This window comes from Mastigoproctus giganteus, chromosome 5 (assembly GCF_048544385.1).
Source record: "Mastigoproctus giganteus isolate SK-2022 chromosome 5, ASM4854438v1, whole genome shotgun sequence".
NCBI lineage: Eukaryota > Metazoa > Arthropoda > Arachnida > Uropygi > Thelyphonidae > Mastigoproctus > Mastigoproctus giganteus.
The window spans coordinates 183,521,427-183,541,857 of NC_143579.1; the positions used below are offsets into that span (position 1 = coordinate 183,521,427).

Below are 20,431 nucleotides of genomic sequence, written 5' to 3' on the forward strand. Positions count from 1 at the left end.
TGGCAGAGGCGGCGTTAACGGTTATAACTGCAATAAAAAAAAAACAAACAAACTACAACCTCATTCTAACATTTACTGTAGCCGATACATCTCAATAATGGGACTGCAGTGGTGCAATGGTTAGATTGCTCGGCCACAAGGTGGTTGTGGACTCCAGTCCATACGTTGCTGTGAAAAATGCACAGTATATTGCGAACTGTAGGGCCGACCACCACTTGGCTGACCTCTGCCTTTATTAAGAATAAAGGGAAATTTATTTACTTTTTGTGGCAGTGTATGATCTATTTCCCCGGCAACCTATTTAACACAATCAAAAGTTATCTGATAGACAGACACATAGTTATCAACGCACCCTACCGGAAGGTGACAACGAACGTACACAGAGGCTGCCTTCAGGGTTCGGTCCTGGGCCCCCTGTTCTGGAACCTGATAATGAATAAGTTCTTGGCTATTGACCTTGGCGAGGTTCATTCACAAGCCTTCGCCGATGACGTTATTCTCACTAGAGCTGCAGATTCAAGGGCGCAACTTGAGACCCTGGAAAACCACTCCTTTGGCGTCCTGCAGGAACGGGCACGGCAACATTATCTGACCATATCACCGGCAAAGATAAACTCAATTCTCCTGAAGGGAAAACTAAATATATGAAGACCGCCCCAAATAAAGATAGATAACACCACCATAAAATTTTCAAACAACTAAAATACCTGGGAGTAGTACTGGACCAAAATCCCTCCTTTCAAGAACACCTGAAGTGCTTACACTCTAAAATCAGAAGATACACAGCACTGGTTGTCATAGTCTCTCGAAAGGACTGGGGCCTTGGAGAACAAACTTTACATCTATTTTACAAAGCCGTCTTTATACCTGCTATCACCTATGCATCCGGGGTCTGGTACAATAAGGCTTCCACGGCGGTAAACAAGAGAATCATCGACTCCATGCAAAAACTATCTTACTCACTATCACCCAGGGCTGCTGCACGGTGAGCACCCACACGCTCCAGGTCCTCGCTGGCATCCTCCCCTGGACTTCGAGATCGTGCGCTGTGGGCTGTTGTTTCACCTTGCCAAGGATACTTCACACACTCATCTTGGTTTTACCACAGATCCCACAAACAACAGGAACGCGGAGAAGTGGCTCATGACTCTCCTGCAACAGACATCGCAGACCAGATGGTCAAATTCCCCCAACCAAGAGATGACCAGGAAATTCGTCCTGGTATCAGCCGAGTCTTCTCCAGACTCCCTAGCGGTTTTTGCCAGGGCTCTATGCCACATTCTTGTTCACAGGACATGGCTCCATAAAAGCCAAGCTTTCACTGCTTGGCCTTGAAGAGTACCCATCCTGCCCCTGCAGTAGACTTGAGAGCTGGCAGCACCTCATGTTTGACTGCCAGCTGTATGAGGATCTCTGCAGCATACTCGTCACTAAGTTAACTTACTTACCCGAAGGACAGGAGCACCATCTGCTAGAAAGTAAGGATGAATATTTGGCCTTCTCTCGCTTTGCACGAGACCCTTTTGCAAGGCGAAAAACCTACCTCTCCCTCCCACAGCAACAAGGACCTCTTGCCCCTGCGACAACTGCCCAGCATGGACAACTACCGGATTTGACAAATTCCCAAAATGGACAACCATCGGACATGATCCTCAGACAAATCAACTAAAACCTCACTGGACTGGACATTACAGCAGAGCTATCCGCCGCCATAAATCCTGGTGATCTCGTCGGGCTCCCTTGGCGTACTATTTTTCCCCTTTCTCCCCTCCTCTCCTGGTGGATCTCCTCCCATCGTAGGGTATGCCTTCTTCTACACCCCCTATACTTCTGTCCCTTTTTATTTATTATTATTTTTATGTTTTTTTATTTATTTATTTTACTTGGTCACTGTACACGAAGCTCAGGCGACACTGGCGGAGACCAGACAGAAAATTATGGGCAGCCTGGCTACCTCCTAGCGGCGTGTGCAGCAACGTGGGGTTCCACCAGGGGCCAAAAGCCAGAACACACAACAGAACCCAACACAATACTTCACATACAACACAACACTTTTTCTGGCTTTCACAGTGATACTGTTTGTCTCCATACAGTTCATGTGGCCCTGATGTGGGAAACCACAGGAAGCGCCTTTCCCCTAACACTATGTATAGTAACGCAGATCTCTCAATGTGCTCACCAGAGTCTGCGTACGTTATCCCAAAACCATAGCTGGCCCTATTAAACACTAAGGATTCATTCCTACTGTCAGTACAGTTTTTTTTTAATGCTCCAATTTGTAGAAAGGGTGAATAAATTCTATACAATTTTTTCATTATCTACCACATTCTAAATAAAGTTTCAGTTACTTCCTTTTGCAGGGTTTACGATGGTTCTACACCTAGTCTTTTTGTTGCTGAGCCAGAACTGCTTAAGCAGATCTTAGTGAAGGATTTTCACGTATTCTCCAGTAGAAGGGTAAGTCGGAGATATACATTTTATGTGGTCCCGTATTTGCTGTTCTGTTTCGTAATAAGAAAAGTAATGTTATTTATAAATTCGATAGGCATTCGCTGTCTACATTAAAATGTTTATGTATACGAAAAAGTTAACGTTTCAGAAAGTGAGAACTTCGAGTAAATCAAACCAGCTGCCTACGATCCAGAAAACAGGGTCTCATAAACCATGGAATACGCACAATTTAAAATTGGTATTTAAAAGTCATAGTATAAATTAATCAAATATTGCATTTCTGCGCATAAATGAATCAATATATTTACTTTTAGAGTTAATGTTTTAATCACATTTTAAGTTCATCATAATGAGAGAGAGAGAGAGAGAGAGAGAGAGAGAGAGAGAGAGAGAGTTAAAATAAATCACCCAGTATCAATGAATCTCAGCTATTTCCTGAAGACTGGCTTATCTTTTTCTTGCAATGCATGCGTTGTTAATATTTTTACGATGGATATTAATACTGCAATATAATTCACAAATGGGGGCTATTTCAACGCAGGTTATTGCGAATATTGAAATACACTCATGGGGTAAAACATTATGGCCATCCCTGTCTCCATGAGTAGACGCATCCCATAACACTCAGAAGTGACGTCATCGACCGGCGCAACGTATATAGTGGCGTCACGGTAGTGCCTGTCAGTTCATCGTTACGAATCCCGTGCAATGGGGAAAGGGAAGGACATCGGGGAGGCAACTGCAAGCATTCTCGGCTATTTGAGGGTTGCCGTAGTGAAGGTGTGGCAGAAAGGTCCGAAGAAGGACGCACAACCACTCAACGTACTTGGACTGGGAGATCACTATCGTTGACAGTCGAGGTGAAGAGTGGTTGGCATGTGTTGTTCCGTACAACAGATGGCTCACGATCCTTGAATTAACTATGCATACAGAGAAACGTTTCCGAGCACATCATCCAGCGAACGCTCTTGGAGATAGGCCTGCAGAGTAGGCAACGTGTTCACATGTGCCCAAGTTAACCGAAACTTCATCGAGTTAACCTACCTCCGCCTGTAGCTGGCACGAGAGCATCGATCCTGAACATTGAACGACTGGAAGTCTCCTGGTTTGATGAATCAAGGTTCCCGTTGCATCATGCCGATGGACGGGTGCGTATTCGACGGCAAGCAGGTGAACAGCTGCAACCAGACTGCAATGTTGGACGAAAACATGCCGCGGCAGTGTTACTGTGGTTTGGGGGATGTTTTCGTGGACATCACTGCGCTACCCCTTATTCCCATTGAACACACCCTCGCAGCCAGATCATACTTCGGCATTGTTTTAGACTAAGGTTTGCACTACTTGGTGACTGTGTATCCAGATGGCACTGGATTCTTTCAACAAGGCAATGCCCGGTGTCACATGGCCCGCATTGTACAGAAATGGTTTCAGAATCATGTCCAAGCATTTCGTGTGCTCCCTTGGCTGCTAATTTCTTTCTACATCCATCCCATTGAACATTTGTGGGATGCGGTGGAACGCAGCACCTCGCTCCGTTGCCGAACTCACGACGCCCTTCTGTCCAATTGGTTCAGGATACCTGAGGACATGTTCCATGATATTGTCGAGCCAGATGCAAGCAGTTGTCACGGCGTAAGGTGGCCTAACACGTTATCAGGTAGATGTTCATAATATTTTAACTCATGAGTGTAGCTACTTAAAAGAACGCTTCTCTGCATTATGCCTTTCAGTCGACCGTCTGTGAACACTGTTTTTGTCCTCCAGTGACGATGACAGCACTACAGGACAAAAGGCTATTTAGACGTTTCTAAAGACCCTATCGCTCGGGCACATAGGCCCTTTAGAAACAGCTACATTTGCTCACGTAGTCAGCCTAAAGTAACTAATATCGTTTTTAATCTGATAACATCAACCAATGAAACTGTTATCCATTAAAAACTTGAGGAACTGTTGTGACCGATTTCGGAACTACATGGTTCCCTTCATCAATATCGTTTAAGAAATTCAGATCAAAAACAACGAACCAGAACAGATCCTTTGGGGACTCTGATCCTAATGTTAACTCAATGTGAACAGCAACCATTAAACACCATCAAGCATCAGACAGCAGGTAGCCCATTTGGAAACCTTTTAGCAGTAGATCGGCAGGAAACTTCCGATTGGAAATTAAACTTACATCAGGTATATATTAACTCCCTAATAGGTAGACTGCGTAAGCCCAATATGATTCAGACACGGGGTGCTATTTCAACGTCCATTGAAATAGCACCCCTTAAACCGCAATTCTAACTAGGTGGTTCTTATTGAGTATACGTATTTAGCATTGCTAAATGTGATTTTGATATATGACTTTTAGTTAAGTAGAATTAAGTTTTGTTCTAACAAAAAAAATGTTATTCATTTTAGACGGTGGTTACTGACGATCCATTATTAGACAACATGCTTACTACGTTGCACGGGGAACAATGGAAGAGGGTAAGAACCATCGTAAGTCCATCATTCAGCTCTGGAAGGATGAGAAAGGTAATGGACTCTTTGAATGTGTGTGCTACCGTGAGCTATTTCTTCCCTTAATGAGCACAAATTCCAAATTAATAGATTTTGCAAATCAAATAAGATTTTTTAAATTTCCTGTTTTAATACACATTATTTGTGTTAATACCAAACAAAATGGTTGGTGGAGGGCTAAAAATCCTGAATAAATCACAGGGAATCACTACCCTCTTCATCTGAGATTAACTACTTACAAGTCCAATTGAAGAGACTTAAGAATTTCTCCACTCTCGGAGAGGATTCTAACCCAGACGACTTTCCAAACGAGTGGAAAGTGGAGAAACCAGTATACTGTTACGGAACAACTCCATTCTTGGAAAACCCATAAAATTAGTCTTTTGTAAACGAGGAGAGAGGTAGGAAAGAGTGAAAAATAGTAATCACTTATAATTGTTATAATGTTCAGCTCAATAAGCCTTCAACAAATTCGTCAAGTAATGATAATTAAAAATTAATAAATGAATATAAGGAAAAATTGTGGGCTGGTAATCTTAAATGCCACATACACTTCTGTTCGTGTGGCGATGCATGCTACGCCAAGAGGGAAAGGAAGCAGGCGATTCAAATCCGGGGTCCGGACTCCGATTCTGCCAGCCACGTGAAAAGGCAGGGCCTGCCCAATGAGGCTGCTTTCCCCGGCGCTGTTGATAGCTCTAGACCACCCTACAAATTGCGACGTCGATGTCTGTGGAGTGAATCTTGATACATGAGTCACAATCTCTTTCGTACTGGATTGAAACGGCGATTCCGAGTTTGAAACAAGAATCAACGTGTATGAATGAGAAGCTCTTCATGAATCATTTATAGTCTATTCGCGGAAAGAAGTAGCTGTAAACAAACAAAGGAGGAGGTGGTCGATCATGTCTGATGCAAAGAAATGTAAAATCGAATATCAAATATGTACAATGATGGTGTCCGACAGGTAAATTGTAAGCATGAAATCTGAGATATGACGAAAAATGCTTACCTGACAGATTTTCAAAGACTATTATTATATGGCTCAATTATATTGAATTCGAAGTATGCCTCTATTTTCATGAATCATAATAATGTAAATAGAGAATCAGTCTTTCCATAACTGAAGAGCCAGTCTTGCATAATATAGTAGGTAGTATGATAATTCCACCCCTCCCCCACGACACTCAAACAACTCTCATTCCTCTACTAGGGCAGACATTAGCACATGAAGGATTTTGAGAGGAGGTGATCTAGTTCATTCCCCCCCAAAGCATTATAGAGATGCTTAATCGGATTCATGTCCAGAAATTTCCTTGGCTATTCCATTCGAAAAATATCCTCGGTTTGGAATTTTTCGACCAGATAAAACCTGTGTAGGGTTTCATCTAGTCACCTCAGCTTACGAATGACTTGTCATCATTCTGAAAATCCAGTCCGAATTGTACAAACATCTTAGCTTCATTCAAAAGAAAAGAAACCAAACCTAATAAGATGCGTTTTGTACCACATTAGGTTAGAAAAAGATGGTAGTGTTCACTCTTATAGCCCTCCTTATTTCCATAAAAGTAACCCTGTGAGATGCCTTTTCCCTACTTTATTATCAAATTCTAGCTAATATCTTATGTGTGAAAATCAGTGAAAGATAAGGGACAAATTTAAATGTTAATTTAAAGTAATTCAAATATAAATAGCAATTAAATAAAAACATGCAAATTGGCCATCTTTTCCACTAGTCTTGAAGAGATGCTGGTAGTCATATGGGTAAGATTACGCACAATTTATTGTTATTATTATTTATTTTTACATATATTTTCTACGGTTTCTCGTTTTATGATTTTGCCAACGCATTGCACATCATCTGGGAACTTTTCGAATGTGCTCTACTAAAGGTAAAACCCGCTTGAAATTTTGGGCGATTTTAAATATTTGGATAGTTCTCATATTATATTAGTAATACATGTTAACTGTTATAATGGGCTGTGTATAGTCTGCCACTTAATTTCACGCTATTATTCAGTTGTTATAATTTTATTTCTCACCTCATGGTAATGAATAAAATTCTAATAACTACGTAACTTCCATTCCTCACAACGCTTACCTTCAGCCCTTATTTCTATAAATTAATGTTTAATTTTTCTTTCAGTTGTGTCCCGCAATCCTGGCCTATATTTTCCCATATTACAACTTCTTATTTTGTACAAATTCTATAGTTTTAATTGCATAAAGGGATTTAAATTACTCGTATGGTTGCGTCTTTCATCAACGAAGATATCGGTTGCACCTTAACGAGACAAGTTGAATTTTTTCCTTTCCAGATGACCAAGATCATTAACGACTGTGCCGAAACCATCACGCAAAACTTCATGGAAGCGGCCAAGAAAGAAACATCAGTGGATTGCAAAAAGTAATTATGAATCACTGTTTCCTTCTTTGCATTATAACCTTCTGAAGGAGCTCGATAAATTTCTCTGTGTAACGCCTGCTTTTAAAGAATTTATCTAATGATTTATGTAGCGCATTATTCTTTTCAACAAGGAGAATGGAATAATCTTCATACAGTCGTGTTTTTGATCTGGTAGCAATTAACCTTGCTTTAAAATTGCTTAATAATAGAACGTTTGTGTGTGTAGTATTATTTTATATATATATCAATATGTCTTACCTGTTTTTGAATCAAATCATTTTTATTCGTATGGAAAATTTTAAATATGACTGGCCATAATGAGCAGTTGCCTAACCTAATGGTCGATCCGCCCCTGCTTTGGATACTCTGTCTTTCACCAAAAAATTGTGTTTGAATGACATGGATAACCTCATAAATAGTACTAAAACTTTTCACTCTAGAAAGTCCAACCATTGTGTGCAGTAGTAAATTAAGTACAGAAACAGTTTCGAACGCAAGTCCTCTATTCTTTTCCTGACGTGCAATCCACCACTTCAACTGCTTGTCTTTGAAAGTGAACACGAATACTTAGGTGTAGAAATCCTCAGTTGTTTTATTTTACTGAAAAAGTTGAATCTTTGGATTCAAATCCTTTCGACTTCTGAAGGAAATTTTTTAAATGGCCTTTATACCCGAGGCTGTGGTTTATTGATCTCGGGCAGGGGTTAAGCTCTCTCTCTGTCTCTCGCTATGGAAAAATTCCCCTTGTTTTGCCACGTATCTAGACTGATCATGGATACACGGCTCTACAGTCATTTTTTAATATATATATATATACTATCATTGAATTATATTAAATATTAACATAAGTTAAATTATAATAAAGTAAATAAATAATTAAGCATTCATTAGAGGCAGCGACATGCAATTCCTCCATATGAAGCTGAAATACATCCAATATTTTAAAATAAATAAAATAAAACATAAGCCAGTATTATGGCAAAAACTGTAGAGCGAAAATTAACATAAAAATACCCAAATAAACAAACGAAAAGAAAGAATAGATATAAATAGTAGCCCAGAAACCCTTGTGTAATTTCGAACTTTAAATCCAATTAACAAAATCTATATAAAATTTAGGATAATGCCAATTACATATTAATTTAGCGGTACACCCCCCCCCCCCCCGAGAGGTACCAGTTCCGAAAGACGTGTAATATCACCAAAAGAGGGTTAAAGGAACTACCAAACGATAACAAAATCAAAATAAATTAAAATAAAATAGACTGACCATCATGCCCCATATCGACAGAGGACCACGAGGCCAATAATGGTCATGGAGTCGCTGCATTTCAATCGCTATACAAATCGTCGCCATGGTGAAAAGATCGAAGTACCAATTCACCCTTCCTCCTCCGATCGATCCACCAATGCAGAGGATTTGCACGGCGGTGGTCCTTATGCAGCGAAAAATAAATTATAGAACAGACAGCACTCTAGAGCAGAGCCACACCACTGACATACTGTAAGCTGAATCAGCTTATATAGAAAAAGAAATTGTATAGATTTTGTTAATTGGATTTAAAGTTCGAAATTATACAAGGGTTTCTGGGCTACTATTTATATCTATTCTTTCTTTTGGTTTGTTTATTTGAGTTATTTTTATGTTAATTTTCGCTCTACAGTTTTTGCCATACTACTGGCTTATGTTTTATTTTATTTAATTTAAAATATTGGATGGATATATATATATATAATAGTTTATCATGCCTAAACCTGATCTTCAGCCGATTTTAGAGATGTGAGACCGGTGCGGAAACAATTAAATTCATAATCCACAATGGACTGGTTAATTGCGAGGGGAGAGAGAATGGAGATGGTGAGGTCAGCCATCTTTATGGCTACAGCCATTTGACGGTAACAAAGTAATCTGAGATGGGATCTTTATTTATTCACAAGATAAATAAATCTGTTTAAAACTGCCGATCTAGGTCGACTTTGGAGCAGCTTTTCGTATTGGAACCGATTGCATTTCCAATTTTAATCTATAAAATGTGTCAAATGTTCAAAACCTAACTCTTCCTACTCCAAAGAAATTGAGCATTCCCAGCAAGCTGTTGTAGATACAGTGGACCACATCACATGATTATAGTATATCAGTTGATACTTATTATTAAAGTTGCTTGACACAGATTGTAGGATAGGAAAGATAACCAATCGCCAGGAATGATATTTTTCTGCCTAATCATGACAGCGTTAAAATCAAATCGGTAGTAGTTAAAAACAATACTCAGTTTTGTATTTGGTTAGGCTGTTCTTAAGCGTATATCATATTTTTTTTAAATAATTTGTTTATTGTAATATAAAATATATATAGAAAAAAGCCCTCAGTAATAGACATTAAACTTGGTGAAAGAGGCCTAGGCGCTTTCAAAAAAAAAAAAAAAAAAAAAAAAAAACCGCTCTGAGGAATTATAATTTTTCTTTCAATAGACATTAAACTTATTTTAATTTCTGTTACTGAGATATAGAATTCATACAGTATCATATACAGTACTTGGATTTTAGGAAAGCTTTTAATACTGCTGCACATGGAAGACTACTGTACAAATTGGAGCAGTATGGCATTAAGGGCAAGATGCTACAATGGATTAAAGGATGGTTGAGTGGGAGAAGACAGAGTGGTAATCAATGGACACTGCTCTTTGTGGACTAACATTATTAGTGGAGTCCTTCAGTGTTGGGTGCATTGTTGCTTTCTGTATTTACCAATGGTATTGATGAAGGTATATCAGGTTAATGTCTAAGTTTGCAGACGATACGATGGAAAGTAGGGTTGTTAATGACAGTAATGATAGTACACTACTCAAAGGATCTAGAAAAGTTGAGCAGATGGGCTGAAAGGTGGCAACTGAAGTTTAACATTGACAAATGCAAAGTACTGCATATGGGTAGCAGTAACCCCAGAGTAACGTACTACACTGATGGTAGTGGAGAATGAAAAGGACCTGGGGGTAACTGTGCAGTCAGATATGAAGTTTTCTGAGCATTGCAGACAGGCTGCAAGAGTAGCTCATGGTGTCTTGTCATGATATACAGGAATTTTGCTAGCAGGAATAAGGTGATTGTTCCCTTGTATCAGGCAAATTAAAATAGAAAAATTAGTAATTACTCATATCGCGCAGTAATTTGAAAATTAGTAATTAATCAGATATGTGATAATTTTATTTGGGAGTGCGGGGTGCTGATTTATCTGTTCAGACCTCTCACTCCTGCTGGCAGTACTCATATTAGGCAATTACATCTTTTCGCTATGTGTATTAAGTTCATTGTGGGCACTTGCAAATAGTCTCTGCTATAAAGAAAAAGGTAGTTTATCATTCTCTATTTGGTGCTCTGTAATTATTAAGAAAATATTCCATTTTTGCATTCGTGTTTCTTTCCTAATATGAGAGAGAAAGAAAAAGAGGGAGGACAAGAAAAAGTCATTTTTCTTGAACTCCCACTTAACGAACTATTTGATGATTTTGAATATTTCAGGTTATTTGGGGCTTTCACTATGGATGTTATAAGTAGCAGTGCCTTCGGTGTGAAGATCGATTCCCACAATGATCCCAACAATCCCATGGTAGCAAACGCGAGGAAACTTCTCAGCAGGGACAATTCCTGGAAAACTCTTCTTCCTTGTAAGTGTTTTTTTTTTTTTTTTTTAAATAACTATTTCTCTTTGCGAATTCCTCTTCTTAAAATTAATGAGCGATAGTGAGCTGTACAACGTTAAGATTTGTTGCATAAATAAAATCTACGCTGTATGAGGTAATTAGGATTACCTCATACAGCGTAGCTGCCAATTTAAGTCCTTCAGTGACAAGCGCTGAAGGGCCTAAATTGGCATTTGTGATATAATTTCTTCCTATTTGACCACAGGCATAGACAAGAAAATGATAAATTTTAATCTGAAATTATTTGGTATTTTTTTGCAAAGCATATAACCCTAGCACTGTCTGCTGAACAGTATTGTTCTTCACCAAACTGCAAAATTTATGATAAAGATAACAAAAAATTATTTGTACTGAAAATTGCAATGGTGGCATGCTCAGAGGATCTTATCTCTAGAACAACGAATCTGTTTTCAATTACATGAAAACAACGAAGGCTGAGTGGTGTCCTGCATTAGTGTCTGTAAGTTGCGCGTATTCCACTGTCGATTTTCTGAGCAGAAGGGAGTGGGAATTCATGCAACCCCGCTCGACATTGGTTAAGTTGGCCCCGATTACCACCGGGCTGACAAGATTCGAATCTTTCCTTTTTCCCCACAGTTTGGAAAATGGCGATCGCAACTATTGTGCTACTCGCGAGGACGAATAGGGCTACCGTCTCACTTGTGAAGCACATGGGAAAAAACAAGCCCATGATATCAGACTGACATCACCATTGGCAGCTGTAGTACCTTTCCAGGAAAAACGATATGGTACAGGCTTGGTAACGCTGATGCAATTTTATGTTGAAAAAGTTATGTTGACCATCAGGACAATACTTCCACCACGGTCACAAAGCTCAGTGTGCTACAACAGGGTTTAAAAAGAATAATGTGACAATGATGACTGACCATATTTGACCACAGGCATAGACAAGAAAATGATAAATTTTAATCTGAAATTATTTGGTATTTTTTTGCAAAGCATATAACCCTAGCACTGTCTGCTGAACAGTATTGTTCTTCACCAAACTGCAAAATTTATGATAAAGATAACAAAAAATTATTTGTACTGAAAATTGCAATGGTGGCATGCTCAGAGGATCTTATCTCTAGAACAACGAATCTGTTTTCAATTACATGAAAACAACGAAGGCTGAGTGGTGTCCTGCATTAGTGTCTGTAAGTTGCGCGTATTCCACTGTCGATTTTCTGAGCAGAAGGGAGTGGGAATTCATGCAACCCCGCTCGACATTGGTTAAGTTGGCCCCGATTACCACCGGGCTGACAAGATTCGAATCTTTCCTTTTTCCCCACAGTTTGGAAAATGGCGATCGCAACTATTGTGCTACTCGCGAGGACGAATAGGGCTACCGTCTCACTTGTGAAGCACATGGGAAAAAACAAGCCCATGATATCAGACTGACATCACCATTGGCAGCTGTAGTACCTTTCCAGGAAAAACGATATGGTACAGGCTTGGTAACGCTGATGCAATTTTATGTTGAAAAAGTTATGTTGACCATCAGGACAATACTTCCACCACGGTCACAAAGCTCAGTGTGCTACAACAGGGTTTAAAAAGAATAATGTGACAATGATGACTGACCATATTTGACCACAGGCATAGACAAGAAAATGATAAATTTTAATCTGAAATTATTTGGTATTTTTTTGCAAAGCATATAACCCTAGCACTGTCTGCTGAACAGTATTGTTCTTCACCAAACTGCAAAATTTATGATAAAGATAACAAAAAATTATTTGTACTGAAAATTGCAATGGTGGCATGCTCAGAGGATCTTATCTCTAGAACAACGAATCTGTTTTCAATTACATGAAAACAACGAAGGCTGAGTGGTGTCCTGCATTAGTGTCTGTAAGTTGCGCGTATTCCACTGTCGATTTTCTGAGCAGAAGGGAGTGGGAATTCATGCAACCCCGCTCGACATTGGTTAAGTTGGCCCCGATTACCACCGGGCTGACAAGATTCGAATCTTTCCTTTTTCCCCACAGTTTGGAAAATGGCGATCGCAACTATTGTGCTACTCGCGAGGACGAATAGGGCTACCGTCTCACTTGTGAAGCACATGGGAAAAAACAAGCCCATGATATCAGACTGACATCACCATTGGCAGCTGTAGTACCTTTCCAGGAAAAACGATATGGTACAGGCTTGGTAACGCTGATGCAATTTTATGTTGAAAAAGTTATGTTGACCATCAGGACAATACTTCCACCACGGTCACAAAGCTCAGTGTGCTACAACAGGGTTTAAAAAGAATAATGTGACAATGATGACTGACCATTCAAAGTACTGATCTGAGCTGAACATAATCACTGCTTGGACGAACTAGGAAGTCGTTTGAGGACATGTCCATAGAGAATAATATAACTTGCTTTTTTTTTTTTTTTTTTCATTTCTTCTCTAGTGTTCTAATAATTTTGATAACGTAGTATGCTTGCGATCAGAGGGTGTCGCGACTGAGGCACCTATCGGGCACAAGAGTTAAGAAAAGTGTAAACGCATGATATAGTTAGTGGAAAGAATTGGGACGTACTTCGAGTAACTTCCTCAGGCACCAAAATACGTTGTGTAGGCTGTGCATGTGATTTGATTTCCTTCATGCATTATTAGTTGTAAAATATACAGCTTTAAATACTGTGATATAATATTACGGGTATATCTTATTTTGAGATTTTTTTTTTTCTTGAATTTGTGCGTAATCGTGCTTAGCCACCGTATAAATCTAAACCCCCTCCAACCATTTTAACAGTCGACTTCCGCATCTCGCGTAGTCGATTATTACAATAAAATCAGTATCAAGAACCACTGTTCACTTTCTGAGTCAATTATTTCTGCTCTTTCTTTTAAAATTTGCATTGCAATATTTTATTCCACTGCACAGTAAAATGGAAAGAAAGCGGTAAGTGTGCACAGTACCCAGTTATGTTGAAGGTCACAAAACAAAAGTTACAGGCATAGGTGACGATGTGACATTTCTCTTATTGATACTATATGAGTACATGGGATACTTTGTAACCGAGCCATTCCTTGTTACCTGTTTAGGCTCTACTGCAAATTGGCTTCCCTGTAAACAACGCTTTAATGTGGAGGACGTTTACTACAGGAAATCGAAAAACTTGAAAGTATACTTTTACAGATCTAGAAAAGTAAATCGGAAAACAACTCAAATTCCCTGAACTGTTTTTGTTTGATGAAAAAGATAAACAGGTCTCAGGCATCAAAAAGTGAGAAAACACGCATATTTGTTTAAAAATATGTATTTAATGAATTTTAAATATATTGGTATCAATCCACAAGTGCCTTTTATTCAAGTTTAGAATTTTATGGCCGGCATATAAGTTTACCTTACAAATTTCAAGCTATTTTTAGTTCTTCAGGTCGACTTATACGCCGAAATATACGGTACTTGAAAAACTAACAGGTCTGCCGTTGATTTTCATTTGTCAACTACTGTTCTGGATGATAAATCTCACACCCGAAAGTTTCTTAAGCTGAGATTACTTTTATTAAACTATGGTATTCATAATTTGGCTTAAATTCTCATCCGAAAATGATACAACTGTGTTGTGTGTACTAAAAGAGTTTCTTATGAAACATATTTAGGATAATTAGCATAATTTGTACGATAGTGTGTGGTTGAGTGAAATCACTAAATATTCTATTTTCCCCAGTTTTTTTCCCTCGCCTGGCAAAACTCCTGAGGATTAAATTTTTTGAAGAGAATGTACGAAATTTCTTCCATGACGTTGTTGTACAAGTGATTGAAGAACGGAAACTAGAAAAGGAGGTAAGTCTTTAGTCCGTTTGTTACATTTGGTTAGAGGGAGGGATGTGCGAACTGTACCGGAAGCCCGGATTAAACGAAACGAATATATCCGTTGTGTGAATCACTCTGCCGGGTCATCATCACTTCGATATTAAATGGTTCTAGTGCAGAGTATGAAGTACGTGTACTGTAAAAGAAAGAAAAATCAATGTTTATGAATTATATTTAAAAAATTCTTGATAAATGGCATATTTTCAACGTTAATTGAAAATTGGCTTCTTCAATTCGTTTTTACATTATAGCAACAGAAGGAACAAAAAACAAATGTAAGGCCTATTTAGAATATGAGAAGTACAAGCACAGAAATTTATTGAATTTGCAGTATGTTTGGGAATCTACACAAAATTCTGAAAATGTGAATTTTGAGAACAATGCTATCCAATTATAATGTGCATTGGTTTACGATTTTATTATTTCGTTAAAAACATTCTAATTCGAATTTCTTGTTTAATTGAGTTAACCTGTCTTCAATTACGAAAATATTAGAATCAGGTGCTGTGAACTCTTAATTGAATTTGGAATGGAATACTTCGCGTGCGTGATACACACGCTTCTTGATTAGACCGGGGTTTGAGCCCGTCACCACCAAATATGGAGGATGCGGAAAGGTCAAGGGAATGACCACCGCATATTCCCGGAGCAATATGGCCTTAGTTTGCTAATGCTCCTAAAAACCAAATAACAAACAGCATGATACACATAGGAAAGAATTTCAGAGAAAGTCCACAGATGGGAATTTGGCATTATCGTCAGTGTTCCCTCCAAATAATCCCAGAAAAGCTGTGGTCAACCATATGGCTCAAACAGCATGAGATCTTCCACAAACTGTTTGGTACTTCTGTGTGAGCCAAAAGTGAAAGACCAGATGTCCACAGTTGCCAGTTTTTGGTTTCATAAGAATGGATTTTAAACTCACTAGGAATGACCAACTGTTGAATGTACCTCCAACATGACACTCAGACCAGGTGAAAACGGTGGCCTCTAATTTCGATGGGCGGCCAAACATTCCTAGGTGGCAATCTGAACGGCTTATGAATATTTTCTGGTGAAAACTGCAAAGGGAAACTTCCACATTGGTTTACAGGAAGTTCGAAACAGTTGGGGTAGGTAATTTTATTTTTTGAAGGAAGTACTCAAAATACTAACGGTTCACAGTTAGCATTTTCTACTATGTGAATAGTAAACATCTGAGAAAAATGTTTGGTTAGAGTATAGGAAAGTCGATCAAAAATTTATTTTCTTCGGGCATAAAAATCCAACATTGCTTTTGGGTTATACTGAAAGGTTTATTATTACTAAGACGAAATTCTCACTTTTATTAGCTTCTTCCTCGATTGCATTCAAAGCATGATGGATAATATAATTTCATGCAACTGAGGTGAAATGCAGTTTGAATGTGAGCATGCTTGGCACACAGCAACTTTCTGAATACAGTTGTTTCACTATCCTTATGACTGAACAGAAAAATACGGATAAATGTTTACAAAAACATAGATTATATTACACTTAGAAAAACAATTTTTTGGTGCCTTGTCATTATGCTACGCTGTTTCACTGAGTCAGACAGGACTGGCACAATTTCTGTTAAATAGTTTCAACACTCAGACGACAAAGTGGATACATCTTTAAAAACAAGGTGACGATATTTCTTTTCCACGTTAAAGATAACGTCTCACATCAAGATTTTGTTGTCCATTTTTATAAGCATATTAATGTAAAACCAAAACAGTTTTTCCTTTCGTTAATATAAACAGACTTTCATATTCACCAGAACTCGATAATTAAAGAAATTTATTAATAACAGTTGAGTTGTGCGCAATAACTATAAAGCATTCTTTTTAGGCATTATAATTGTAGAATGTGTTGTTGTTGTTGTTGTTGCATTATAATTATAGAATGTGTAATTTAACTTTCAAACCCATTGATTCATCAGTCATTTTCATAGAGCATCACTTGCTTTCAGTCAGGTAAACGAACCCGGTAATGTAATGATTGGTAAGCTATTACACTGTTTTCTGCACACTGCCTTCACCATTGCATTGCCCCATGGGTAGCACAGTTGATATAATCACTGTCCTCCCACACCGGGTAGAAAAGACCTGAGTTCGAATGACGCGAGGAATTTTATGGGCCTTTTTCACAACGTTGCTGAGTTAGTCGGTCTCAGGCATGGGCTTTACTCCTGGAAACTAGGGTTTTCAGTCCAGAAAACAGCAAATCGACCAAAGAACACATGCAATTTATAGATATATTACATACGGGCCTTTTTCACAACGTTGCTGAGTTAGTCGGTCTCAGGCATGGGCTTTACTCCTGGAAACTAGGGTTTTCAGTCCAGAAAACAGCAAATCGACCAAAGAACACATGCAATTTATAGATATATTACATACGGCGCAATATGGCCTAAGTTGCTGATGCGCCTAAAACCCAACAACAACAATCATTGCATTCTCTTGTTTTAGGTCCCCCTTTGTTTTCGCGATAACATCACGTACTTTTTCCAGAAGGAAAATGTTAATAAATCATCACAGAAAAGAGAACATTATACTAGTATTTATTCCTGACACCGAAGAAGAACCATTTATAACTCTCGGGATCAGTGTTAATAGTACTGTATTTGTTGTTTGATTCGTGATGGTTTTATGTAAGGCATTTTTTTCTTTATTTATAACTGCAATAAATATTGGCTCCCCAGTACTCTTCAACATTTAACAGCTGTTAGCGAGTACTTAGTACAGAACTGTTGCGTGAGTAACAGTTTTAAATATCAAGGAACTGTGCGTATCGAAATATCCATTTCAGAATGAGACTGAAAATCACTGTTCAAGTTTCTGTGTCATCCGGGTTGCGAAATGTTATTTCCCTATTAAGTTATAAAAATTCAAATAAAAAAAATAAAATTCTCGTCAAAAGAATTGAGTATTGACTCCTAAGGTGGATTATGCTGACCGAACTATCACCATCAGATCTTCAGTCTATACAATGCACTAGCATGCTGTTTCTTCCACGTAATTCACTTATTCTAACAAGGAATAAATACTCTTGAATCTCCCAACATCTTAACTAGTGCAAAGTCAAATAAATTGCTTTTCAAAGAAGAGTTTTGAATCTGCAGTCTGCTATTTTACCGAAATACCAGCAGCGATATGATGTCACCAGTAGACAGTCGAGAGTTGAGGTTTCAACGCCCCTTAATTATGTAATTTTTAAATACACCTCTCGACAAAATTAACAGAACAAAATGTTTTTCATGAATATTTTATTGTGAACACTGTTGCCGAAGCGAATATTTGATATAATAGGCATCCTGGCATGCAAATTCCGAGTGTCCAATTGAATGGATCTACCACCTGACAGAGCAGCATATTACGCAAATTATTCATGCCTATAAAAACACGGGTTGAAGCCACATCACTTAATTCTCGTTCTTTTGGCTTACTGAGTTGGATAGCGACATCTTCAGTACTAAGGATGGCAAGTCATTGTCATTTAGATGATTCTTTTAGATGGCGAGCCGTTGGACGACTTGAAGCCGGGCAGTCGCAGGCAGAAGTGGCTTAATGTGTCATACAGTGTCGTTTCAGCACTATGGAAACAGTTTTAGGAGAACCATTACAAAAAGAGCTGCCAAAGTCACCTGAGGGCTATGTCAATCGGAACAGATCGCTATCTGGTTCTAACAGCAAGACTGAACCCTACGATGTCCTGTCATCGTCTGTTTCTTGAGGTTGCTGCAGCCACAGGTGAAAACATTTTGAAGAAGACTCAATTCAAGTGGAGTCTACGCAAGGAGGCCAGTGGTTTGTATCCCAAACCACCGCAGAGCTTGTCGAAACTGGTGCCATGAACATGTGACTTGGAGCCCTGAAAAATAGGGTACAGTTCTGTTCTCTGATGAGTCCTGTTTTAGCCTCCAAACAGATTCTAGACGTTATTTCATCTGGAGACAACGAAGGAACATGGTATAATCAGTCCAACACCAAAGAAAGGAACACACTGTGGAGGCGGTGTTCTCGTGAGGGGCAGAATAATGATAAACGGCTGCACCCCTTTTCATATTTTTTGATAGGATTACCGTAACGGCACAGCGGTGCCGAGAACAGCTCCTCAAACCCTATGTGCAACTTTTTAGGCGTACGGTTGACCCAGATTTTATTTTCATGCACGGCAATGCCACTGTACATAAAGTTTAAGCGGTGGAGGAATATCTTGAAACTGATGATATCTAACGACTACCGTGACCAGCACGATCACAGACTTAAATCCAATCGATTTAAATCGACACACTTAAATACTTGGGCGTCGCATTGCACGCCGACAGCTAACTCCTCAGTCACTTGGTGAGCTAAGTCCTGCGCTGGTAGAAGAATGGGATTTGTTACCACACAATCTTATAGACACCCTTATATTGAGCATGGTTCACCGCTGTGAGGTCTGCTTAGTCGCTGTCGTGCCTGTTTGGAGGGGATCATACGCCATACTGATATCATGTGACTATATTTTCGCTATATAAGCTGCATGAGTTACACCGCGTTTTCTACGCGTTCTGTTAATTTTGTCGAGCAGTGTATATTACCTAGCTACAAAAAATCTTTTAAGTAATACAATGTTTCTTCTATATTAAGTACTGTATTATTGAAAAATGCTTGAATCTCCTTTCCGAAAATTTTTTGGTCGAGCATAACCAGCAATTGACAGTTAAAATTTGCAGACTTAATTTAAAATGATACTTTCCTTTTAAATCGTATAAAAATTAAACTTAATGCACTTTAAACTGATTGCAGTCATTAATTTAGTAGCATTTAACACGAATTCAGAGTCCATCGTATGAAAGTGTAGTATTTAATTTAAATATGTTTCTTTTGTTCTTAGCCAAAGAACGACTTTCTTCATTTGATGATGGAAGCAGCCAAAGAAATGCCAGCAGAAGACGAAGACGAGTATGCGGAGTCTGAACTCGGGAAACAGAACAAGCATGCGCCCCATTATAATCCACAATATAAAAGTAAGAGAATGTGCGAATCGTTATAAATTCTTCAGAGAATGATTTATTTTATTAATATATTTTAATTGAAATATGACTTGCAATAAAAATTCTTGTGGTAAAACCTTATTGATCTTTACATTTAAATTTTTTTTTTTTTAAATAGACATGAAAATAAACAGAACTATCTTTGAGTTTCTATACGATTTAAATCTTTTGATTTTATTAAATAGTTGGAAAATATTTCGCTGTAGCTTTAAATAATTCGTTTAAATAATATAGGTAATCAGGAAATGATTATTTCCACTTCTGTGGACTGAAGAGAGAGAGAGAGAGAGAGAGAGAGAGAGAGAGAGAGAGAGAGAGAGAGAGAGAGAGAGAGAGAGAGAGAGAGCGCTCTGTATTTCTTAAAGTTGTACCTCTTGCTGTCATCTATGCGGAGTATGTTCCACAGAGGAAATTGTTGTTGTAGTAAGGTTTTAGGAGCATCAGGGACTAAGGCCATATTTCTCGGTGTATACTGACTGTAAATTTCGTCTGTTGTGTTGTCG

General features: G+C 38.5%; 1 protein-coding gene across 1 annotated transcript in view; it reads left to right on the forward strand.

Moving 5' to 3' along the window:
- The window catches only part of LOC150085907 (cytochrome P450 3A56-like), a 47,838-nt gene that overhangs the window by 10,657 nt on the left and 16,750 nt on the right, over positions 1 to 20,431 (forward strand). Inside the window, exons 4-9 of the mRNA XM_090373575.1 lie at positions 2,361 to 2,457; positions 4,858 to 4,974; positions 7,278 to 7,366; positions 10,886 to 11,031; positions 14,742 to 14,857; positions 19,769 to 19,901. Coding sequence (XP_090229701.1) covers positions 2,361 to 2,457; positions 4,858 to 4,974; positions 7,278 to 7,366; positions 10,886 to 11,031; positions 14,742 to 14,857; positions 19,769 to 19,901 — 698 coding nt within the window. The remainder of the gene's footprint in view (positions 1 to 2,360; positions 2,458 to 4,857; positions 4,975 to 7,277; positions 7,367 to 10,885; positions 11,032 to 14,741; positions 14,858 to 19,768; positions 19,902 to 20,431) is intronic.